This window comes from Amphiprion ocellaris, chromosome 8 (genome assembly GCF_022539595.1).
Source record: "Amphiprion ocellaris isolate individual 3 ecotype Okinawa chromosome 8, ASM2253959v1, whole genome shotgun sequence".
In the NCBI taxonomy this organism is placed as follows: domain Eukaryota; kingdom Metazoa; phylum Chordata; class Actinopteri; family Pomacentridae; genus Amphiprion; species Amphiprion ocellaris.
The window spans coordinates 4,094,998-4,120,521 of NC_072773.1; the positions used below are offsets into that span (position 1 = coordinate 4,094,998).

The 25,524-nt window shown below is 39.5% G+C and overlaps 1 protein-coding gene across 6 annotated transcripts in view; it reads left to right on the forward strand.

The window, feature by feature from the left end:
- The first annotated feature begins 1,856 nt into the window (after window positions 1-1,856).
- usp19 (ubiquitin specific peptidase 19) overlaps window positions 1,857-25,524 on the forward strand; it is a 42,875-nt gene continuing 19,207 nt past the window's right edge. For 2 of the 6 annotated variants that reach the window (XM_055013138.1, XM_055013135.1), the window contains exons 1-13: window positions 1,858-2,196; window positions 4,846-5,240; window positions 13,316-13,444; window positions 14,619-14,755; window positions 14,878-15,402; window positions 20,372-20,750; window positions 21,812-21,968; window positions 22,065-22,136; window positions 22,630-22,745; window positions 23,664-23,902; window positions 23,990-24,182; window positions 24,807-24,940; window positions 25,088-25,246. In XM_055013138.1, the coding sequence (XP_054869113.1) occupies window positions 5,015-5,240; window positions 13,316-13,444; window positions 14,619-14,755; window positions 14,878-15,402; window positions 20,372-20,750; window positions 21,812-21,968; window positions 22,065-22,136; window positions 22,630-22,745; window positions 23,664-23,902; window positions 23,990-24,182; window positions 24,807-24,940; window positions 25,088-25,246 (2,466 nt within the window). In that variant the 5' untranslated portion in view covers window positions 1,858-2,196; window positions 4,846-5,014. Of the gene's footprint in view, window positions 2,197-4,845; window positions 5,241-12,682; window positions 12,842-13,315; window positions 13,445-14,618; window positions 14,756-14,877; window positions 15,403-20,371; window positions 20,751-21,811; window positions 21,969-22,064; window positions 22,137-22,629; window positions 22,746-23,663; window positions 23,903-23,989; window positions 24,183-24,806; window positions 24,941-25,087; window positions 25,247-25,524 lie in introns of those variants that run through there. The other 4 variants (XM_055013137.1, XM_055013136.1, XM_055013139.1 and 1 more) reach the window with 4 other exon arrangements.

The following is a 25,524-nucleotide window of genomic DNA, read 5'->3' on the forward strand; positions in this document are numbered from 1 at the left end:
GTTTGTCTGTGCTGTTTGTTGTTTATTTGTTGCAGTGTACAAACTGTATTCAATGCTACAGTCATTATATTTGAGCTAGGATTTCCTTTACAGGATTTAAAGATTTTGTTTGTTCATTAATGTCAAAATTTGCAATCTGATTCATGCTGGAAACTAAATTCTGACTGTGGACACACCGTATTATTAAGATTTTTCACAGGAAATTTATATTCTGGCTTCAGGAAAATCCAATAAGTACAGGACATGAAAATAAGATAAATCCCAAGTCACATAACTACTTTTTTTTTTTTTTTTTTTTTAATCTTTGGGATTAAAGAGATGAACTTGTGTTTCCAACAGTTACAACCACAATGAACTGAAGTAATTGAAGTACAACCAGCATTTGTAATTATTTGGAGACCTCTGGTGGTTGTTTTGGGCGATGACAAGCACAAGTCAAACAAAATAGCATCTAGTTTAATTTGCAAAGAATGTTCTAAAGGCTTGTTTTTCTGAAAACATTCCTTTGTGAGGCTTTCTCACTGATTTACCACCATTTATCACCCAAAGACAACAGAGTAAATGTTCAGATTGTGAATAAAATCCACCCCTGGGATAAATCTGTAAATGTCTGTTTGGAATGCAGTTTGTGTGTTTTGTAAAAATGGGACCACAGAAAAAAAATCCACAATAAACTAAGTTTTTATTATTAACTTTTCATAATTACATCCTTTTAATCTGACATTCTGTTGAGCTGCTACTCGCTATTTTCATTCTGCTTGGAGGGTCACCACAGTCACTTCATGAATGACCTGAGGAAAACACGATTAACTGAGAAACGAGTCTATTTTTTTCTTTTAAACAATTTTCCTTCTTTCCTTCTGTTAAATTAGCTTTCTTTAGTGCTATTTTAATTTTTTTTAAATTAAATGCTATTTTTACTTTTTTTTAAAATTAGCTTTCTTTAATGCTGTTATTTAATTTTTTAAAAATTCTGCTTTTTTCTGTTGTGGTGAATTAATTGTCTTTAATGCTGTTTTATTTATATATATTTTAATTAGCTTTCCTTAGTGTTGTTTTTTAATTTACAAAAGATTTTTTCTACTTTTCTTCTGGTGCAGTCAACTAATTTTCTCTTGTGCTGTTGTAATTATTTTTATTTTCTAATTAGCTTTCTTTTTTTCTACTTCTGGTAAATTAGCTTTCTTTAGTGCTGTTTTAAAAAAATCTATTTTTCTTTTGTATTAAATTTATTTTCCTTTTTCTTTATTTTTTGCTACTTTGTTTTGTTCTGTTAAATTGGTTTCTTTAGTGCTGCTTATTATTATTATTATTTTTTAATTTCTACATTCTTTTGTTAATTTAGCTTTCTTTAGTGCTGTTTTTTAAATTTTTATTATTTTTGCCATCTGTTAAATGCACTTCCTTTCGTTTTATTTTTTGTACTTTTCTTCTGTTAAATTGCCTTTCTTTAGTGTTGTTTATTTGTTTATTAATATTTATTTCTCGTGTTCTGTTGAATTACCTTTCTTTAGTGTTGTTTATTTATATATTTATATTTTTGCAGCTTTTCTTATCTTCTGTTAAATTATTTTTCTTTGGTGTTCATTTATTAATTTTTTTTCTACTTTTCTTCTGTTAAATTACCATTCTTTCGTGTTGTTTATTTATTATTAGTTTTTTCTACTTTTCTTCTGTTAAATTGCCTTTGTTTAATGTTGTTTATTTATTAATATTTTTTCTGCTTATGTTCTGTTAAACTACCTTTGTTATTTATTAATTTATTTACGCATTTACTAATTTATCGTCCTTTGGAGACAAACGGAGGGGAAGCGGAAGGCGGGGCTTCAAGTCACGTGAACGGACCATCCAGGAAGTAGCCTATCGGCGGACTCATCCCGGGTTTGGCCGGGCAGCAGCAGCGTCGGAGCATTTTGTTCTAAACAAAGTAGGACTCTCCCCGCAGAGGCCGAATGACACTAATGGACTGAACGGCTCTTCGTTTTTGTGTGTTTTCTCTGGATTTCTAAAACATCTAGTGTAAAGCTCGCAGAAATGGCTCCTGGATAAAGGACGGAATATTCTAGAAACACCGTGGACTGCGGGGTTTCGAGTGCGGCCAGGAGCGCAGCGGCCCGCGGCCGTGGAGGAGCTTAGCAGCTGGGCGAAGCAGAAGGAATCACCCGCTATTGTGTGTTAAGACGGATTTACCGCCCCGTAAGTCTCCCGTTTTAATGTCACCGTGAGTTTGGCGGTTTAGCGACAGACAAGGGTGAGGTGTCGGGAGATGTCATATTGTTTGTGTAAAGCAGGTAGCCATATCAACCGATGGAGCTGCCGTTAGCATGTGGCTAATGACATTAGCGGCTCGAAGACCGTAGGTGCGTTTCATTACCTCACCTGCCCTGCGCTCTACGGGGAGACACGGAATTATGGACCAGGTGTAGCAGTTACACCGATAGTCTGATAATTGTGGCATCATTCACTAGTAATAGGGTTGATCAGCAAAGTCAGTGCAGCTGGTTTTGGTGATATATATATTTATTTATTTCGGAAGGTGAAATCCAGGTGAGCCGCCCAGGGATTGTGTTGTCCCACATTTCCCACGCTGTAAACCAGGTGTGTTGTAGTGGCATTTGACTGTTTATAGGTGAAGTTTGTTGTTAATTCTACAAAATGGAGTTTAAAAGGTAGAATCTCGGCACATTAGTGTTCCTCTTATCGACGGACACATGACAGCCGCAAACACATGTGGCTCATAATGAACGAACCTTTGCAGGCGGCTGGCTAACTCGCCAAGCTAACTAAATCTGCCGCTCCGTTAAGCTTGTTGTGAAGCCCGTCCAGGTTTTTAGTGATTGTGTTGTGTTCAAAACCAAGTAAAATGGCTGATTTAGCTGTTGTCCTTTGTTTGTCATTTGGCTGTACGAGCTAGCAGCCTGCTGTTGCTATGCTAAGGAAACGAGGCAAGGCGCAGCGTCCGTCTGCTTCGGCTCACCTTTGTATGCGGCCACATGATTTCTTTTGTCAGACTTACCGGTCAGTGGATCTCTTTCGGCTTTGTTTCCGTCATTTAAAATCCTAATTAATTTGTTTGTGTGTCTCATGTGTTCTTAAACTCGGGGCAGTCAGACTAGCACGATGCCTGAGTTGTTTGAACTGCACTGTTAGATCTTGCTACTAGCATGTAGCATCTATTAATGCACAAATAATTAGTGGGCATTAACCGTCTGAATTCGAAGCAGTTTCCAGGCATTTTTGCTCATTTTTCAGCGCAGTATAAAGTCCTGCACCTCCTATTACAACAGCACAACCATGTCCAGAAGTAGAAATGACATAGAATTTCTGACAACGTTTTAAAAGTACAGGCACAAATGTGCAAATATAAAGTCTAAACATCTCCTGGGGTAAAAATAAATAGTATGTGCAAGTGTATCTATACAAACTGGAATCGCTTATTCTTTTAAAGATAGCTTATAACTGTAAAAGCACCACATTTCTGAACATATACGAGAAAATGTGTCTTTAAGTTGTGCAAAAAGTGCATACAAAGTTCAGTTGTACGTACAAGTGAGAAAGAAATTTAAAAGTATCATGAGGAATAAAGTGAAGGAGGAGTGTCAGTGTTATTCCTGAGAGGTCACTGTCCTTGAATAGCTGTCAATCTGTTTTACTGCTTATTTGTGTCTAGTTTATATGACTTCTAAATTGTGTATGGCTGCCAGCTTGTAAAAGAGACCTTTAGTCTCAGTGGGACTTTCTGGTTAAATAAAGATACGCTATTGTTCAAAAGTTTGGGGTCACCCAGACAATTTCATGTTTTCCATGAAAACTCACACTTTTATCCATGTGCTAACATAATTGCACAAGGGTTTTCTAATCATCAATGAGCCTTTCAACACCATTAGCTAACACAATGTAGCATTAGAACACAGGAGTGATGGTTGCTGGAAATGTTCCTCTGTACCTCTATGGAGATATTCCATTAAAAATCAGCTGTTTCCAGTTAGAATAGTCATTTACCACATTAACAGTGTCTGTACTGTATTTCTGAGTCATTTAATGTTATCTTCATTGAAAAAACTGCTTTTCTTTAAAAAATAAGGACATTTCTAAGTGACCTCAAATTTTTGAATGATCGTGTATGCTGTGAATCTGCGCTATATAAATAAAACTGAATTGAATTGAACCAGGCTTAAACTTTTAAATAAAGTTCACACCTGACGTCTCGTGTTTTTGAGATTGTTTTTCTGTGCGTTAACAAATAAAACATGTAAAATCTGACCTCATCGTAACATTAATTTATGGGTTAAATATCCTTAAAGAAGGTGGGTCATGACAATTTTTGCATCGTTTTCTTTGCAGCAATCAGTGGATAAAAGCTTGAAGTGCCACAACTTGAGAAATAATGTAGCTGGAGTCTTGAAATTTTGCAGATTTATTGACATGGACATGTAGTCTTCACTAGCTTTGATAGACTAATACAAACCAGTTATATGGTGGTGCAAATTTGGTCCAAAAATTGTCCACATTTCTGTCTACTCTGATATTCCACCAATCATTAAACCTTTATTTTTCACCCTAAGAGGCTGAGGCTTTTTCCTGCGATTGACACCAGTATGAGCTTTCTGAACAGTAGAGTATGGTTCCAGTCAGCAGCTGGAAAAAAAAATGCTTTTCTTTCAAAAATAAGGACATTTCTAAGTGACCCCAGTTTTTTTGAATGGTGGTGTATAGTGGGTTAAATGAAACCTTGAGTCATTTTAGTAAGCAAATTACTTGAGGAATTGTTTCAGCCCTAGTTTTGAGGTTCACAGGGTTAATGGTACCTTCTCATCTTGATTATTGAATTTCTCTGTGTTTTAGGTCCCCATCCCTTACTTACTCGCCTTCCTGATTCTGTTCTGGGAGAGTTCAGACCAGTATCATCGCCAAGATAGCCGGGCCAGGCAGGAAGAGACACACCTCAGATCCAGACCCCAGCAGCGGTAGTGATTCCGGCGACGGGCGGCCTGTTAGTGCCAAGTGCCTGAAGATGGCCAGCAGTGGTGGAGGAGGTGGCGTGGCTGGTAGTGAGACTGTGGGCCGTCGCGGCGGGGCTCAGCAGAGGGGAGGCGGCGGCGGCAGGGAAAACGGCTCCGACCAGTCCTCCAGTAAGAAGAAGCAGAAGGACAGGGCCAATCAGGAGAGTCGAGAGGCCAAAAGGGCGGCAGCAGCAGCTGCTGCTGCTGTGGACGGAGTTATAGCAGAGGTCAAGAAAGGTAAGAAGTGTTGCAACTAACAAAACAGTCATTTTTAATCTGTAAACTGTTGAAAGCAATGAATTATACCTTATACACACACCTTACTACACTGCCAAGGAACACAGCAGAGTTATGTGACGATTGGCGTACGTTTGTCCGTCTGTCTGTCTGTTAGCAACATTACTCAAAAGCAGAGTAACGGATTTACATGAAATATTCTGGTAAGATCAGAAATGAGACAAGGAGCAAGTGATTAGATTTTGGCAGTGATGCAGCTTATAGTCTGGATCCACAGATTTCTGTTTAAGATTTCTCTATCATTGCGAGATAGTGGCACAGCATCACTGTAACTATGACAACAAGTGAACACTACGATCACATGATTGTGATCCTGCTACAAATCTACCGCTGAGGACTTATCAGGACTTATCTGTCGAAAATGATACAAGGAACAATTGATTAAATTGTGGGGGTGTTTCTAAGTCCCATTAATTCCCGCCACCCGCTACATATTTAGGTCACGCAATTTGGTATCTGTACATAACGTACACATGCATAACACATGCCTGTGCTCAGCGCAAGGTCATTTTGTTTGTGGGTACATCTATGTTAAATGGCCACATTCTGTGTTGTTGTGATTTCTGATCATTAATAACTAATAAACAAATGCAGCATTTCTAAAAAACAAATCCTGCATTTCTGACCATGCCATATGGAGGAATGAACAGACTTGGCGGAGTACTGTGCTCTCTGAGTGCTTTTCTAGTTTTCAATTTGCTAACTGTTGAAAATAAATGAAACACACCTTATTGTAAATTAGGTACATAGTATAAATGTTATGAATCAACCTATATGGGTTTTCCAGGGCTAATGTCGATTATTGGTGATCAAGAAAGGAAGATAACCAATATTTTGACCCAGTATGCACTGCATGTACAGCGCCTTGCAAAAGTATTCACCCCTCTTGGCATTTTTCATGTTTTGTTGCCTCACAACCTGGAATTAAAATGGATTGTTTGAAGGTTTGCATCATTTAATTTACAGAACATGCCTACAAATAAGAAGATGTGATCATTTTTTTATTGTGGAGCAAGCAAAAAAATAGGACAAAATTACAGAAAACAAAAAACTATTCAGCCCCCCTGAAGTCAATACTTTGTAGAGCCACCTTTTGCGGCAATCACAGTTGCAAGTCGCCTTTGATAAGTCTCTATGAGCTTGCCACATCTTGTCATTCCTCAAGGGAAAACTGCTCCAGCTCCTTCAGGTTTGATGGTTTGCGCTTGTGAACAGCAGTCTTTAAGTCTGATCACAGATTCTCAGTTGGATTGTGGTCTGGGCTTTGACTAGGCCATTCCAACACATTTATACGTTTCTTCTTAAGCCACTGAAGTGTTGCTTTAGCAGGATGCTTGGGGTCATTGTCCTGCTGGAAGGTGAACCTCCGTCCTAGTCTCAAGTCTCTAACAGACTGGGACAGGTTTTGCTCAAGAATATCCCTGTATTTAGCGCCATCCATCTTTCCCTCGACTCGGACCAGTTTCCCAGTCCCTGCTGCTGAAAAACATCCCCACAGCATGATGCTGCCACCACCATGCTTCACTGTGGAGATGGTGTTTTTGGGGTGATGAGATGTGTCGGGTGTGCGCCAGACATAGCGTTTTCCTTGATGACCAAAAAGTTCAATTTTAGTCTCATCTGACCAGAGCACCTTCCTCAATACTTTTTGGGAATCTCCCACATGCCTTTTTGCAAACTCAAAACGTGCTTTCTTATTTTTAGCTGAAAGTAATGGCTTTCTTCTGGCCACACTTCCATAAAGCCCATCTCTATGGAGTGTACGGCTTATTGTGGTCCTGTGGACAGATACTCCAGCCTCTGCTGTGGAACTCTACAGCTCCTCCAGGGTTACCTTTGGTCTTTGTGCTGCCTCTCTGGTTAATGCTGTACTCACTCGGTCTGTGAGTTTTGGTGGGCGGCCCTCTCTTGGCAGGTTTGTTGTGATGCCATGGTCTTTCCATTTGATTATAATGGATTTGATGGTGCTCCTGGGGATCATCAAAGATGTGGATATTTTTTTATAACCCAACCCTGACTTGTACTTCTCTACAACTTTGTCCCTGACTTGTTTGGAGAGTTCCTTGGTCTTCATGGTGGTGTTTGTTTAGTGTTGCCTCTTACTTCAGTGTTGCAGCCTCTGGGGCCTTTCAGAAAAGGTGTGTATATGCTGACAGATCATATGACACGCAGGTGGACTTCATTTCACTAATTAAGTGACTTCTGAAGGTAATTGGTTGCACCACAGCTTTTTAGGGACTTCATAACAAAGGGGGTGAATACATATGCACATACCAATGTTCAGTTTTTTATTTTTAAAAATTATTTTTTTATATGTAAATTTCTCATTTCACTTCAAAACCGACCATTTTGTGCAGATTCATCAAATAAAACTCAGATTTGTAAAAAAATATTTAAATTAGAGGTTGTAATGTGACAAAATAGATAAAAAGTCAACGGGGGGTGAATACTTTTGCAAGGCACTGTAGTGTTCTACCCGCGTGTGATATCAGAAAACCTGTCATTCATAAGTAGATTTCTTCATTAAAAAGGGTGACTGTAACTGAATATGTAAAATAGAAAAAGGAGTGGTTAAATTATCTCCTCTGTTTATGTGACTGAGATTAATGAATTTGTCTCCTGCTGTTCTTCTCTATTTTCTTAATATTTCTCTATTCTGTCACTTTTGTTGTCCACTAAGATCTTAAATCATTTTAAAATATTATTTTCCAGATTCTGTTTCAGTATAATCTGTTGCTCCTGTCTAACTTAACCGCTAGCCGTTAGCATAGCCTTAGTCACTGTGAGAGAGGCTAACTTTCTGGTTTGTGTCTCTTCTTCAGTTTTTGCTGTTTGAGAGGCTGCATCAGACCTGAAATAGTGCATTTAATTTAACATTAATCAGCTAATTAAAATGTAGAAAATCGAGAAACGCCAAGTGTCCACCACAGTAATCCGCTAGCCGTTAGCGTAGCCTTCGCCACCATGAAAGCAGCTGATTTCCTGGTTTGTGTTTCTTGTTCAGATATTTCTGAGACCACAGACAGACAGAGGAGGTTGATCAAACCTGAAGTAGAGCATTTTATTTATTAATAACTGGCCAATAAAGATAATGACACCGATAATTGTAAAAATGCCAAATATCGGCCACAATAATTTGTCATGCTGATAATTGGTCTATTCTTATTAAATATAGTAATGCACTTCTAAAAGTGTAACTTCTGGCCCTGCAGTTTTGCATCATTAACAGGCGAACACATCTAGATAAAGATCATTGTTGTGGGTGTGTTAAGGCTACAAAGGACCGACGTTATTGTGTTGGTCATTTTAACATTTATGGTCTGACTTTCTTGACATGTTGATACAGCAGCATCGGCACACTTTGATCTGTCAGAAGCACATTTTACATTTTACATTTCTGTTATTCATCATATTCATCTTCCCATCTAATAGCCATACAAACACATTTTTGTATTGAAAAAGACAAGAAGCCTCCTTTTGTTCTGTTTTTTTTCAGTACTACCTCTTTGCTGTTAATTGCATCGACCTAATTGCAATTCATGCTGCAGCTTGAATTCTTTTTGTTCGAGTGGATTCCTTTGTACATTCTGTTCTTTTCACTTATTGTGCAGTTAGTGTGTGTGTGGTTAATTGGAAGTATTTTTTCAGAGTTTTGCATGTGTGGCTGTGGATTACGGCTCTCCTTTAGATGCCTTTCGTTGAAGCGCTCGTGGTTGAATGGACGTTTCGGTCTAACAGGAGGAGGTTTCAGCGGTGGAGTTGTTTTTCTTTCGACGCCCGCACACCAGCGTTTGACAATAACAACATGTCAACTATTCCTAGATTCTACTTCTAGTGGTAGAGCTCAGAAAATCCTGCTTTGTGCATTTAAAAGTGCAGGAAATGTAGGACAAATCAGTTTAAAAAAATCTTGTATAAAAAGAAAGGAACTGTGGGCTGTCTTGTATGAAGACTGAAGGGTTTTGTATGGATATTATAGTTTTCTGCATAATCTCTCACACACACACACACACACACACACACACACACACACACACACACACACACACACACACACACACACACACGCAGAGAGAGAGACAACTCGCAAGTTGGATTTAAATTAAATTATTATAAATTATTATGAATTAAAGTAAGTTCTGTAAGGAGCTGTCCTTGTATTTCATCCCTGAATGCTTTGTGGATTTTTTAATTTGAAAAAAATCCATAGCCGGATCCTGTAGGTCACGTTTTACCGGTCCTACTTTTTAATCAGTTATAGGTGGATAAATAAACACTTTGTTGATGCACAAACTGCATGCAAGAATATAATAATTAAGAATAAAAACACAGCAGTGGAGTGATTCTGTATATCTACAACTGATTACAACAGGCAAAATTAGAACAAAAATATGATGGAAAAAATACAATCAGTGCAAGAAAAATGATTGCTATCGATAATATACAGGTTAAAATAAAGATAAATATATGCAGTATTCAGTAAATTTTGATTAATTTATGACCAGTTTTAGTCATTTTGATCAAATTTCATTTCATTTATGAGAAATATTTTGAATTATTTTGGTCAATTTTAGATATCTTGACCAGTCCTGAACAATTTTCAATTCATTTTGGACCAGTTTTAGTCATTTTTAGCAGTTTTTGATTGATTTACAACCAGTTTTACAACCAATTTTTGATTTATTTTGTACTAGTTTTAGTAATTTTCATCAAAGTTTGATTGACTTATGATCAGTTTTCCAATTTTTAGATTAATTTGTGACCAGTTTTAGTCATTTTGAACCATTTTTAATTCATTTATGACCAGTTTTATGATTTTTTTTAAACTTTTGATTTCTTTATGATCTTTTTTAGTCATTCTTAGGACATTTGGAGTCATTTTGGACAAATCTGAGCCAGCAACTCATCTGTGTATTCTAAACATTTACAATATAAACAGATACACAGACTGTACATGAGGCTAACGTCGCCAGTAACTGACAGTCCAACAGTTGTACATTTGCACAAGAATCATTGCAGTGTTGATAAAGCAACTTTATTGACCAAATCACCAGCAATTATTTATTTCAGTTTGATCCCTGTGGGTGTAAATATTGATGCAAGTCTTACCTTATTCTTGATAAACCTTTGATCAAACAGCCTAAAGTCTAAGTTCTTGTAAACCACACAAAACCACTTAAATAATTTATTTTCCTTACCACAAATGTAGTTAAATGTAGTTGATGACTGAAATAAGTCTAAGACAAGGGAAACAAGTGCATCTTTAATTAAATCCACCATTTTTGAACAGGTGTAATATAAAGAATGCACACAGAACCTTGATTTTTAGACACGACATGAGCCTCATCTCTTATAGTGAAGTGAAAGACTTACCACTTAAAAACAGGCAAACATCTCCAGCTAGATTTATTCATTTTGAGGTAATTTTAAGGATATCTATGGTGGCCGTCTGTACCATATGTGTCTTTACATGGACAAAATGGCTGGTTTTAACTTAAAGTTATATCATTACTGTTCATCTTGAAATGGCAAATCCACTGACACTTACTCTGGTTAGAGAGCAACACTCGGAGTCATATTCCTCCACACATGAAGAATGGAAGTGAATATAAGACGTCTATTACAATTACCAAGTAATCTGATAAGCAGGCTAAAAATACTGATTCTAACATCTCGTTGATATTGATTACTGTGCAAATTTGTAATAAAACAATTGAACTAGCAAGAAAATAAAGCCGTAGTGTTGGATCTTATGCAGATGTGGCCCTTAATTTACCAGTTATAACACAAAACAGGTTTATACTCCCATCCTGCTGGACTCTGTTTATCTGTGTCTGTTACCTGAATATCATCAAACTGGCTGGATTTTGATAATACATGAAATGTCAGTCATTGCACTTTACTTTTAGTTTTGTTTTGATGTTTTTGTTGTTTATCACCCACTGTTGCAGTAATTGTGCTCTTATGCTCTAATTCTAACAGAATTAGTGTCACGCCCTGATCTAGAATGGTTGGTTTTGACCGCATGAACTGTGTTTCTCAGTTTCTATCTTCTTCAACATGTGCCTGTGTTTACTGATGGTTCTCTTTCAATAGATATTATGGAAAAGATGATTAAAAACAGCATCAGAAATGGTTAAAGTAAATCTGACGTACGGTGATTATTGTTATTCAGAGCTACGCAGCTGTTGTGTTTTTAAATTTAGTTTGTGGTATGTGTTAATGTAATAGTAAAAATAGAAATCACTTGTACATTTTAGCTGTAAAAATGGTACTACAGCACTTGAAATGCTGCGTATTTATCGTGGTGCAGTGATATATACTGTTGTTATTCAGTGTTAGTTTTTTCTTTGATATAAAGCTGATGTGGGTTTTCTGGGGGAGATGGCGATTACTAGTAATCAGGAAAGACAGATGAATGATATTTGACTCCCCAAATGTTGTATTTTAATAGTATGTAATAGCAGGAAACCTGGAATTCATAACTATGCTTCAGTATTAATAAGGATTTTAATAGTTGAATATGTACACTACCATTCAGAAGTGTGGGTAACTTCTGGTTAAATGTCCTTATTTTTGAAAGAAAAGCAGTTTGTTTTCAAGGAAGATAACATTAAATGAATGAGAAATACAGTCCAGACATTGTTATTGTGGTAAATGACTATTCTAGCTGGAAATGGCTGGTACATGGTGTTGAAAGGCTAATTGATGATTATAAAACCCTTTTGTAATTATGTTATCACATGAATAAAAATGTGAGTTTCCATGGAAACATGAAATTGTCTGGGTGACCACAAACTTTCCAACAGTAGTGTATATGCTAGCAATAGGAGTGATGATGTCAGACAGTCGCCAGATATCGTGAGTGTAGCGTGACATCAACTGTTTTGTTAATCTTTCTTTGATATCTTTTCATTTTTTGGCCCAGTAATCTTAAAGCATCATTAGTTATTGATTTTCCAGAAGCTGTTTTCATGTTTCATATGAATTCATATGAAATATTTCATATTTCCGTCTATTGCTGTCTAACATAGACGTTCATTAATGTGCACTGTCCCTATCAAATAAATAAATTCAGTAAATAAATAAAATCCATGCATCAATAGCTAAAAGTACAGTTTTCAGTAGTGTGAGAATGCACAGGATTATGTACTTTTGGTGGCCGAGAAGATCTGCGTGTTTCTATGCTAAAACGTGTCCATGTCACGAATGCTAACGCGCCATTTAACACAGTCATGAGAGCTCGCTGTGACGTCGCTCCTCTGGGAATACGACTGCGACCAGCTGAAAGGGATTGAGTGTTGCCTCTGACCTTTCTGGGGTGATTAGGTTGGAGAGAGAGAGCGAGGCTGAGAGAAGAAGTCAGTGTGGGAAAGTAGAAGCTCTCCAGTTGCCGTTGAGGACCGCATGGTCGATCCATATGTGTTTTTTTTTTGTTTTTTTTTTTAACCGGCGGAGAATCCAGAACCTGCTGTTCTTGTTCTTGCAATGAGAGTTTCTCTTCAGTCGCTGCCACAACTCTGAGGTCACTATGAAAAATGGTACTTTTGTCTTTTTGCTTTCGTTCTTCATGTTGGGATATTTTCTCTTGTGTGTGTGTGTGGTAGCAAGGTTTCTGAAATTCTGCTTGCTTTTCATGCGATTGTTTACTTGGAATAGAGTCCGTGTGGCGCAGATAAATTTAGCCGTCCCGTCTGTGATTGCTGAGTTCACTGGTTCAGTCTGTCCGTGAGTTTTCTGGACTGACCCACTTGAGCGCAGCGATATATGAGTTTGTGTGCAGGTGTATTTCAGTATGTGTTTGCCTATAATCTCTCAGGTTGGTCGTACAGGTAGAGATTAAGCCTCTTCTGTTTTTGTGTGTTTCATTTTCCAGAGAAATTCTTTCTTTTTTTTTTTTTAATCTTTTAAACTTCAGCAGTCGCGCGGGGCTGTGACTAACAATGGAATGAGGAAGAGGTTTATTTTCAACTTCAGTCTCTGGTTTCACTTTAATGTTGCTTTGTTCTCCTCAGATCTGTTTGTGGATTGGAGGCAGAATGTCAATGAAGTGACGGTGAGGCTGCGCTGTGGGGAAGGAGTGCAGAGGATAGAGGACATCAACACCACCTTCACTGACACACACTGCAACGTGTCCTTCCCAGGTGAGTGAAAACTAGAAAATAGTTAGTAAAATGTATTTATATAGCACCTTTCACAGGCACAAGATCTCAAAGTGCTTTACAGCGACAAAAAAACCAGGATAAAACAAAAATGATTAAGGTCTTAAATTGTTAAAACAGAGGGGACCAGTTTAAATACAGTGCATCAAAAACAATAAATAAAATAAAGCAGCTACAGGTAAACGAAAAGCCTGTCTGAATAAAAACATTTTCAGCTGCCTCATTAAAGCTTCACAGGAGTCGACTGATCTCAGCTGTAGAGGAAGAGCATTCCACAGTTTTGGTGTGAGAGCTTGGAAAGCAGCCACCAGGGGTTTTGTACTTGGTTAGAAGGACAAGTCATTTTGTTGGCCTGACCTGAGAGCTCTATTTGGGCCGTCATTGTGAAGGAGGCTGACAATATACCGCAGTGTTTGGCCAGACAGAACCTTAAAAATTAGCACCAGTATTTTAAAATGAGCACGAGAATTGATTGGGAGCCAGTGAAGAGAGGATAAGATGTATCCTAAATAGGGTGAAAGCTTCAGTCTCAAGAGTTTAGATATTTACACTGTTTTGAAATCTTTGTCTGACTTGTACACTACAGGCCAAATGTTTGGAAAAAAGATCAAATTTGTGCGCTTTGAAACAAAATAGTGATTATTATATACAGAGTCGCTCATCAGAATACATTTTTACTGTAATTATCAGGTGTTTGTATCTGGACTCTTGTTTCTTTCTCTGGTAGTTATAGAGATATGGGTGCAGCTGAGATTTATCGGGATTTTTGTCTGTAAACTCTCCAAAACCAAAGAGCTAAAGTGAACAATGCAGACTGTGGTTTGTTTTTTTATTTTTACACTGAAGTGACTCTTGTAAATCTTCTCAACTATAAAACTAAAGCCTTCTTTTCTTTTGTTAACATTTATTCAGCAATTGTCTGGTAACTTCAGTGTACACCCAGAGGTAAATTGAGAAAAATGGTGCATATCATTGAAAACAAAGTCTGATCATGCAGTAAATACATCCCAGAATCTGTAGAATTCACACTGTTTTTTAAGAAGGGCAATGTGAACAGAAACTTGAAGTTGCTTCCAAACGTTTGGCCTGTATTGTATATCTTATCGTTGATGTTGAAGGCTAGTTCTGCTCTAAACGTGAGTTTTAATTCTCTCAGATGGACGGCAATGGAGCTGCCAGTTGCAGGAGGAAATTGAGGCCTCATGTAGTCGAGTCCAGTACAAGGAAAAGGGTGGATTCCTGCATCTCATCATGCACAAGAAGATTCCCTTTCACATCTGGCCTTCTCTTAAGGTGCATTTTTTTTTTACTTTAGTTTAATGATTTTATCTGCAGTAATAAATGCTTTTAGTAATGAGTGGGATTCAAACTGTAAACAGGTTTCTTAACTCAGTCTGACTTTGCTTCTGCTGCAGTCCAACAAGAAGGAGAAGGAGGCGGCACCCACAGAGACTAAAAACGACTCAAAGCCCATTGCCTTGGAATCATCTGAGAAACCCAAACTATCCTCACCTCAGCCTCCATCTTCACCTGCACACAGCACAGAGTCCAGACGCAGCGGTGGCAAAGCTGAGCGAGGCGTGAAGCGCTGCCTGAAGAACAAACCAGCGTCCGACAAGACCACTACGGACTCCGTCGGGGTGAAAACCGGAGCCGGAGACGCCTCAGCAGCCGCCACCAGCAAGCCTGTTAACGTCGCGGGAGGCGAGCAGCAGCAGCAGCCTCAGGAACCCAGCGCCAAGCGCCCCATCGTACGGCCGCCCAAGACCACCAAGGAGGCGGCATCACCAGCCGACAGGGATGCCGCCTCTGTCAAGTCTACAGCAACTAACGATAAAGCGCCCGCTGGTCGGAGCCCTCAGACGCAACGCAGGGATGGAGACAACCGAGCAGAAAAAGGTCCAGGAGTAGCTGCTGCAGGCAACACCAACAGAACACAGGTGAGACGAGCTGTGACCTCAAGGTTGCTACTTTAAATGCAATACCTAATTAGCTTTCATGTAGGATTTTAAAGTGTGTTTAGGTTTTGCTAAATTTCAGTTTATTTGTTGCAGACACTGAATTATAGTGACCAGTATAGACCAGACGAGACATGTACCAAAAAAAACCCTGAAATAATCAAATCTTCTTTAATCTGAATTGACATACTGGAGCTGATACCAAATAATTTCACCAGCTATAAAAAAAGACCACCGCTGCTGGTAAATTTACTCAGCTGTAATTGATTAATTTTAAAGACATACTGCACATTTCAGATAATATAAGCCTTTACTGATCCCCCAGTGGGGGAATTTCCAACATTATAGCAGTAGAGATGGTGCAAACATTAAAGGAATGTAGAACAAAAATTAAAATAAACCAAAATATACGTATGAAATAACAGCATTGCACACATCAGTGATATTTTATGCAAATTCTTTCAGGAGTGGAATAGAAATACTGAATTAATTCGTGAGGGGAAGATTCGGTTGTTACAGCAGAAAAGGTGAAGCTACCGCCGCCATTAATACAGATGAATAAGCAAAAATATGCAGCAAGAAAAGGAAACAAGAAGGAAAATGCAAAATGCACAATAAGTGTAATATACACTTCAAGTTAAAATGTCCTATGTGGCAGAAAAATGTACCAAAATATGAATATTACACATATTTTTTACACACATTTTCTGACCTGTGTGTGCCAAAGAATGCTGGTGTTAATATCTAAATTCCTTTCAAAATCTATGCCATCGACAAATTTAAATTATTTAAATGATTCTGAATTTTGGCCAATGCTAGCATCCATCTGGGACTTATTAATACCATGATATTTATATAAAAACTAGAACGCTAATGCTCTTTAATCAGAGGTTGGCCCTTGAGTTGAAATCTGTGATTTCATTTCCAGAGACGTGCTGATCAAGACTCATGATTTGAAGGAGTTTACGCCTATTTTCTGCTCACCATTTTATCAGATTTGGCACAGAGGCTCATGCTTGTGCTTTTGATGAGTGTAGAAACACAACTTGAATGCATTTTTAACATCAGACCCTTGAGCTTCAGACATTACTGCGGTTTAGACCAGTAGTTTGAAACCGCTCAGGAAGTCCACAATTCTCCACAGTAACGTCCACATTAGAGGATTCTGGAGGACAAAAGTCACAAAAAAGAGCCCTCATTGGCCTTGTGATTCTGTGCTGCTTTTATTTTTTTCTTCTGTCCAGCTTTACAAAACCTAGAGAAGCACAGCAGCACTTCATCATTCACTGTGTTTACATGTGCTTAAGTAACTGGGTTACAGTCATCTTGCTCCAGTGCCCTGATTTTCGTGTAAACAAGAAACCTGGTTACTGTAATCTGGGCTGGAGATAAGGAAAGCCTGGTTTGCCCTAGTAGATCTCTCCTGGAAGCCAAAATACACTGCCTGTCCAAAAAATAGTCAGAACCTGGATTTAACTAATCAAATAGGTAAGAGCCTCCATTGGATAATTACTGCAGTGATGGATTTCGTTTCAGCTGCAACAACTTATTTAACCGTAGCTGATGCAGTGAGGAGCTCCTCATTTCTTAAACAACCATGTTGGAAGACAGATCCTGTGGTCATGGAAAGGATGTTGATCTGTCTCAGAAGAGTCAAGTTACTGGCCTGCATCAAGCAAAGAAAACAACTAAGGAGATGAAACTACTAAAATCAGGTTAAGAACCGTCCAACGCATTATTAAAACCTGAAGGATAGTGGAGAACTTGTGCTGAACAAATGTGGTCAGAACAAACTCTTAGATGATCGTAAGAAATCAACAGTAGAACTCACAGCTATGTTTAATAGTGAAAGTAAGAACATTTCCACACACAATGTGAAGGGAACTCAAAGGATTGGGACTAAACAGCTGTAGCTCTAAGAAAACCACTGATCAGTGAGACTGATTACAAAAAAGGCTTCAGTTTGCTAGCTAGCATAAAGATTGGACTCATTAGAGCAATGAAAGAAGGTCATGTGGTCTGATGAGTCCAGATTTACCCTGTTCCAAAGTGATGGGGGCATCAGGGTAAGAAGAGAGGCAGATGAAGTGATGAACTCATCATGTCTAGTGTCTACCAGCCTGTGGGGGTTAGAGTTATGATCTGGGGTTGGTCAGGTTCAGCAACATTATGTTCCCAAAGAATGAGGTCAGCTGATACCTGAAGATACTGAATGACCAGGTCTTTCCATCAATGGAGTTTTTCTTCCCTGATGACATGGACATGTTCCAAGATGATGATGCCAGGATTCATGGGGCTCACATTGAGAATGCAGGCATGGCAATTTTCCGCCGTTCCGCGGAAATCCACCATTTTAATTTTCAAATTGATCATTTCTGTGAATCGTCCAAATCCGTTGAGAAAATTTTAGGGGGGGTGAGGTATGTTTTTGTTACTCTTGCTCCCGGTTTTTGAGAAGCGCTCGGCGTTTCTCCCGCAGCGTAACAGACAAAGAGAACCAGTCTAGCTCCTGCTGCATTGTAAAATGCCTTGCGATTGGTCAAAATTGGTTAGCTGCCAACAATTGGACCAATCAAATTGCTCGATGCATTCTTTTGTTACAATTCATGGCGGCATGTTCGTGTTGGAATTTTGAGCTATTGGGATCGTTTTCGGTGGAATCATGAGGTTTTTATCGAAAGATCAAGAGTCATCGGTGCTAGAAATAGATAAAAGTGACAAAAACAAGTTCCGATGGAATTGGCTTGAGAGAAAAGTCATTTGAGTCATTTAACAAAACACTGGGTATTTGACTCATGACTCAGGGCAAAATGAATCCCTGATAGCGTTTAAAGAATGTTCTGGAAATGTAAAGAAAACTGACACAGCTGACTCCATAGAGGAAACTGTGACATTGGAAGTGACTTTGTGACCAGTGTAGAACTCCAGTGTAAATAGTGTTAAAAGACCTATAGAACTGTAAAGATTGTAGGACTAAATGCAGTGAGACAACATTGAAGAAAAAGTAAGTTAACTTTTCATTAAATTAACTTATTCATTACAATCTAGTCTTCTGTAATTCTATGCATGTTTTTCATTCTAAATCACCTCTATTTTACTGAAAACCTCTCGGCTTCAGGGCGGCTGTGCCCCCCTGGACCCCCCCTGAAGATTGTATACCGAACATTTTCAGCTGAAATCAAAATTTGTCATTGCCATGCCTGAGAATGAGTGGATCAGGGAGCATGAGATGGATTAACCTCTACAGAGTCCAGACCTCAGCCCCACTGACAATCTTTGGGATGTTCTGGAGAAGACTTTGCCCGACTCTCCCATCATCAATATAAGATCTTGGCAGAAAATAAATGCAACTTTGGACAGAAATAAATGCTGTGACATTGCAGAAGCTTATCGAAACGATGCCACAGTTAATGTGTGTCGTTCTAAGAGCTAAAGACGGTCCAAGGAAATATTAGGGTGTGACTTTTTTTTTGGACGGGCAGTGCATAATCCCTTATTTGTTTGTGATAATTGTAATTGACTAAATTAGAATAATTTTAATTAAACCACAAATTTAACACCTTGCTACAAAATGCAGGCTTAATTTTTCTATTTGACAAACTAGAAATAGAAGTAAACTTTTCTAACTGAACTCTGAGAACATCCAAGAAGTCACTACAGTCACTGAATTTAATTTTTAAAAAACTATACTTGGATTATTTCCTTAAATCGCTCATCACTGTGATTTATTAAGATGACAGCCAGTAACACCATCTGGCATGTGTGGGCTCTGCCTTTTCAAGTTTCTCCAGAGCTTGGATGACATTTGTTATTTTATCAATTAATTTAATTTTTTAACTCACGGCAGACGCCCCACATAATTACAAGTCTCTGCAAACGAGCTCAATGTGTGTGTGTTGTCACCTAACTGTCACCGGTTTTACAGTTTGTTCACAAAACAGATTGAATAATGAAGAGGAGTGAGTCTTACAGGACATTACTGCCTGTTTGTAGCATACTGAGGTGTCTTCGGGGCATCTAGTGCGGGGATAGACTGATTATCGTGGCCGATATTTGGCTTTTTACCAATTATTGTTACATTTGCAGATTATCGATAAATTCTATGCTCTACTTCAGGTCTGATCAGCCTCCTCTCTTTGTCTGTCGTCACTCTGTGGGCTCAGAAATGTCTGAAAGAGAAACACAGACCAGGAAGTTAGCATCTAGCACAGTGGCTAATGCTATGCTAACAGCTAGTGGCTAAGTTGGAAGGCAGCCACAGATTAACCTGAAACAGAATCTGGGAAACAAGAATTAATTTAAGATCTGGCCCTTAGTGGGCAATAAAAAAAGAGTCAATCCAGATAAATAGAGGAGATAATTGAATGTCACCTGTTTCTATTTTACATATTCAGGTACAGTCACCCTTATGAGTAAAGAAGTCTAGTTATGAATGACAGGTTCTCTGATATCACATGCTGTTACAACATTATGTTTAACATTTATCGGTCCCAAATGTTAGTCATCTGCTTTTCTTGATCACCAATAATCAGCATCAGATTTCTAATCTAACGTCACAAAAGTCAGCTTTGCAGATACTTTAGCTCAGCGGTCTCCAACCTTTATTGCACCACGTACCAGTTTTAAGCCAGACTATTTTCTATGGTGCCCTAATAACCAATTGCTGCATTTCTAAAAAAAATAAAGTAATTCTGTATTTCTGATAATGCCATATGTTGGAATGGACAGCCTTGTTGAAGTACCAAGCTCTGAGTGCTTTTCTAGTTCTTTCTGTGTGGGTTTAGATGTCATTAAAGAAGTCACTAGTATTGGGCTCTACATGGTTTTGGTCAGAACTGAATCAAGCTTCTTGTTTTCTTCTTGAAAACTACTGTGTACTACTATTAGAGTTCCTCGATATTGTCTCCTCTTAAGGTTTTTAAGTAAAATTCCTTTTCTTTTTCTGATTCAGCAGGAAGAGAAGCGAGACCAGTGTGCGGACACATCTGGAGCTACAGTCAGCGATGCCCAGCCTGAAGCTCCCCTCAGCACCAGCGACTGCCTCAAACCCGTCGGCTTCAACAAGGAAGTGGACTCTGATTCTCCCCAGAAACCGGGGGACCGAACGGACTCTGAGCCAGAGAAGAAGCCTGTTGAGCAGGAATCGGAGCAGGATACTCTGATCCTCCAGCAGTCTGGATCACTGGAGGCGGCACCGGTACCGGCTGCCGGCGTGACTGAAAAACAAAACCAGTCAGCCAGTCTAACGCAGAACCAGAGCAGCTGCGACGAGGAGGAGAAACGGGACCAGTCGAAGGAAGAACCGTCGCTGGAGATGAAGCAGCAGGAAGGTCAGCTGAGAAGTTCTGAGAATGCAGAAGGCTTTGTTGGAGATAAATCTAAATTAATTTCACCTAACGTAGAAGAATGCTGTAAGGCAGGACCTGTAGTTGATTGTTTTGTGTTTGTTTTGGTTCGGTGAGTTCTGAAGCATAATTTTATTACAATTTTAAATAATGAAAACCAGAGAGTCAGTTCAACTTTCTCTTGACTCAACCCTCCAATAGGTTCGTTTCTCAGGAACAGCAATGACGTTCCTGAGTCTGTTTGACCTGGGCCTTGTTTAATTAGGCAAAAGAAACCCAAAAATCCCAATAAACGTTGTTTTCATCTCATTATTAACTCTATTACCAAACATTTCAATTTTTAGTGCAGTGGTGTTCTTTACCTCTCACAGATCGTGGTTCAGTAAGAATAATTTTTTAAAAAAAAATGCATTTTAAAACTGTTTTAAAGGTACATTTTAAAGAACTACAAATAAAATAGTTTTACTTGACATTGATTTTTTTTAAATTTTATTTTCCATTTTGACTTTCTTCTTTTTATCTATTGCTGTTGATAAATTAACACACATCTGTTCAGAGTGGGTTTGCAAATATGCAAAATGAACCTTTTTCATCTTATAAGTTGATTACACAATAAATCAAGCAGAAGAAGCTTTGTACAAAAAAAATACCTTTTTTTACTTTAAAATGGCTCAATTTGACCTGCAACATAACAGGAGGGTTAACAAAAATCTCACACTGCTATAAAATTCAGGAGTAAATATACCTGGTTTGGTGTTTTGTTTGTTTTAAAGTCTTGATGGTTGAATTTAAAATTGACTCTTTAACTTTTATTACGACTTTGAGAACTTTTCCTCTATCTTGGCCCTCGTTTTAATTCAAGAACAGATGCAAGTTAACACCACATTTCAGATTTTTGCTCTTCTTTTCATTTGTTTTCTGATTGTTGCACTTCCACACAAACACAAAATCCGTGCATATACAGTGGATGTAGATAAATATGTGGGTGTGTTGTGCTTAAAGCAGATAAATGTGAGTTCATTAATACCTGTATTAACTTCCTGCAGCCCCAGAGCCGATGGTGAACCTGCAGTTTGTCAAGAACGACTCGTACGAGAAGGGAACGGACCTGATGGTGGTCAATGTTTACATGAAGGGCATCTGCAGGGACACGGCCAGAGTCATCTTCAGGGAACAAGACTTCACCCTCATCTTTCAGACGAGGTAGTAAATTTGATTAAACTACTGGTACTACTCGGTGATTCCATTTTTAATCTCTTCAAACGACCACCACTGACTCCTGTGTTGTCCTTTTTACAGCGACGCGAACTTCCTGCGGCTCCATTCGGACTGTGGACCAAACACAGTCTTCAAGTGGCAAGTCAAACTCAGGTGAGGGTCGGAATCACAGTTTAGATTTAAAAACAACACGGCGTTTTAAAAAAGAGCAGCTGGAGAGGGGCAGCGTTAGCATGTTGTTCCTCTTCTGAAGCGTGGGCTCACTGCAGAAGTACACTGAATTGATTTGTTCCAGGAAACCCTGCCAGCTAATCGGAGCCGTTATTTGAGCCTCATGAGCCATGAATAAACAAAACAAGTGCCAAACGCTGGTGCTGCATCGGGTCAAACACATAAAACTAATAAAGTAGTAGTGTTCAGTGGACAAAAAACACTCTTCACCATGTGCCAGAGTTTTTTTTTTTCGCCAATACTTGGCCTAAAAGCAAGGACAGTGCAGGTATAAAGATGATTCTGCTTCTGAGAGTCGATGTTGTTTGTCTATAAACGTCTCCAAAACATCAGTTGTCAAATAGTGTCACACTCTATTGATGCTCATATGTTAACCCGTGTGTTATTTGTACATTTTTTTCCTGCTGTTCTTCAGGAACCTGATCCAGCCTGAACAGTGCAGCTACTCCTTCACCCCGTCCCGCCTGGACATCACCCTGAAGAAGAGGCACAGTCAGCGCTGGGGAGGTCTGGAGGCTCCGGCCACACAAGGTCTGCTGCCAGGCTTCTACTTGTCAACAATTTAACTTATCCAGCAGACTGTGGGTCGCAGTCTGAGCTTGTATGAGCATATAGATCATGGATATTGCATGAAAAAGGGGAAAATCACAGCTTATAGAAGGCTAAATGCTCTTTGTACATCAGTTTAATGTACAGCTCTTGTGTTTAGTGTAGTTTATCTGTCTCATTCAGGAAGATCTCAGGAACAGGAACTTGAACTGTGTAACTTGACTAGTAAGTTAATATGGGTGCTAATCTATATGTAACCCAGAGATGGTGTGACCCCTGAGGTGTGGTGCTCTTGGAAAATGGGACTGGAGATGTTTCGGGTTGAACAGGTTTAATTTATCAATTAACTGAAGCTACATCGGTAGCTTCAGTTAATTGGGCCGATGTGCTACGTAACGTTAGCAGGCCATCAGTATTTTGCGAATGTCTATTTAACTTGTAAAATCTATTATGAGTTATCTTAAGCTAATAAGTTTACCTTTTCTCTGGTAAGTCGCTGCCCTGTTTTCCAAGTCGACGCTCCTCTGACTCTCTGACCTGCTGCCTGGGTGCTTGACGTGACGTCGCTTTCAAGACCGCGCTCTCGCAAGTAATTAACGTTGTATTAACCCGACGTATGAAAGAGTAGATACTGAACAAGATAGTTATCAGTAGTTTACCTTGGTACTCGCGAGTACCCGACACAGTGCAGGACTCTGCTATGAAGGTGGAGACATGCGGCGGTGTTATATTTCCGACAAGAAAAAAATAAAAAAGAAATTTGAAGGAGCGATGGCTAGGATTTAGGAATGGCGGCCCGCCACTCCTAAATGAATGTAGAGGAAACACAGACAGTGTTCTCCACTCTGTCACGGTTGACCTTAGTCTTCTAACCACAAGCTCCATCCTCCTCTGTTTAAGGTGCAGTGGGTGGCGCCAAGGTTGCCGTGCCCTCCAGTCCTGCCTGCATGGAGAAAAGTCAGCCGGGCAGCAGCCAGCACAGCCTCCCGGCCAAAGAGGAGCCTCCGAGGGTTGGGGAGGAGAAACCCAAGGCCCCCAAGGCTTCACCCAGAGTGGAGGACGGGGGTCTGGACACCGTGGCTCCTCGTACCGTCTCCGAGCACGTCGCCATCACCAAGCCAGAGCCCGCTGTTACCGCGGTGAGTCTTGTTGTTTGTTTCCTGACAGCTACTTATTAAAGTTGTTGCACCAGAAGATCAATAAATGGTTGTGTGATGTCTCTCCAGCTGAAACCTACCTGCATGGTCCAGCCCATGACCCACGCACCTCCCGCCAGCAACGAGCGCCACGAGGAAGAGGAAGAGAAGAAGGTGTGCCTGCCTGGTTTTACAGGATTGGTCAACCTGGGCAACACCTGCTTCATGAACAGCGTCATCCAGTCCCTGTCCAACACCAGAGAACTCAGGGATTACTTTCACGGTAAATACTGATTTCCACCTCTTCCTCAGCTCCTAAACCTAATGAAACCATGTATATCCCACTACCACTCTGGTGAAAAGCTCATAAAGCCAACCAAAGGTGTAGTAAATGTTACTGTTTTAATACAGCAGCCATAAACAGCCGCCCATTTTGTTGCTAAGAAGTTTTTCATTACAGCTTGGCTACACAGATTTGGCCCATGGGGGGCTGGTTTAATTAGGACTCAGTAACTTCCACTGGATTTATCCGCATAAGCCAGAAATACTGTAGTTTCTGCAGTTTAAGCGTTTAAAAAACACCGAAATAATTGCTGGAAAATCTGGGTCACCTAGTTCTTTAAACACGATGGCCTAAGGTTGATAGAAAATTAATTTTGAGGGGGAATAGACAGTAGCTTAATCACACAAAAACACAAAAGGCTTAAGTGTGTATATATATATATATATATATATATATATATATATATATATATATATATATATATATATATATATATATATGGCCGTGACCAGCCACTAAAAGGACAATTACATTTATAGTGCTCACCTGTTTCAATCACATGAAGATCAGTTTGGTCAAGTTTTACTGCAGTGATTTGAGGGTGTTTCTGTTATCTCTGGCCAGATCGAGCATTTGAGGCAGAGATCAATTGCAATAATCCACTGGGAACAGGAGGTAGGCTCGCCATCGGCTTTGCTGTGTTGCTCAGGGCCCTTTGGAAGGGAACACATCATGCCTTCCAACCCTCCAAACTCAAGGTACACCAGCAGAACTCAGATATTTTTTTCTGTGTATTAAACATCTGCAAACGTTGTTCCTCTTCTGTAGCTGCATACTTCATATATTTATCACTTCATAATCTGTGTATTCATTTCCTCTTTCTCTCATTTCCTGTTTCTTTACAGGCGATCGTGGCCAGTAAAGCAAGTCAGTTTACAGGCTACGCCCAGCACGACGCCCAGGAGTTCATGGCGTTCCTGCTGGATGGACTCCACGAGGACTTGAACCGCATCCAGAATAAACCGTACACGGAGACGGTCGATTCCGACGGACGGCTCGATGAAGTAGGTGTTTTTGCTCACCTGCCGGGTGTCTAGAAATGGGACTATGAAGCGAGATGAGCAGGTTAGGGAGGTGTGCTGAGCCTATGCCGATGCTGTGGAGCTAGATCTCCATGGTTACTGATGCTGTGGAGCTAGATCTCCATGGTAACCGATGTCGTGGAGCTAGATCTCCATGGTAACTGATGCTGTGGAGCTACGTCTCCGTGGTAACTGATGCTGTGGAGCTAGATCTCTGTGGTAACCGATGCTGTGGAGCTAGATCTCCATGGTAACCGATG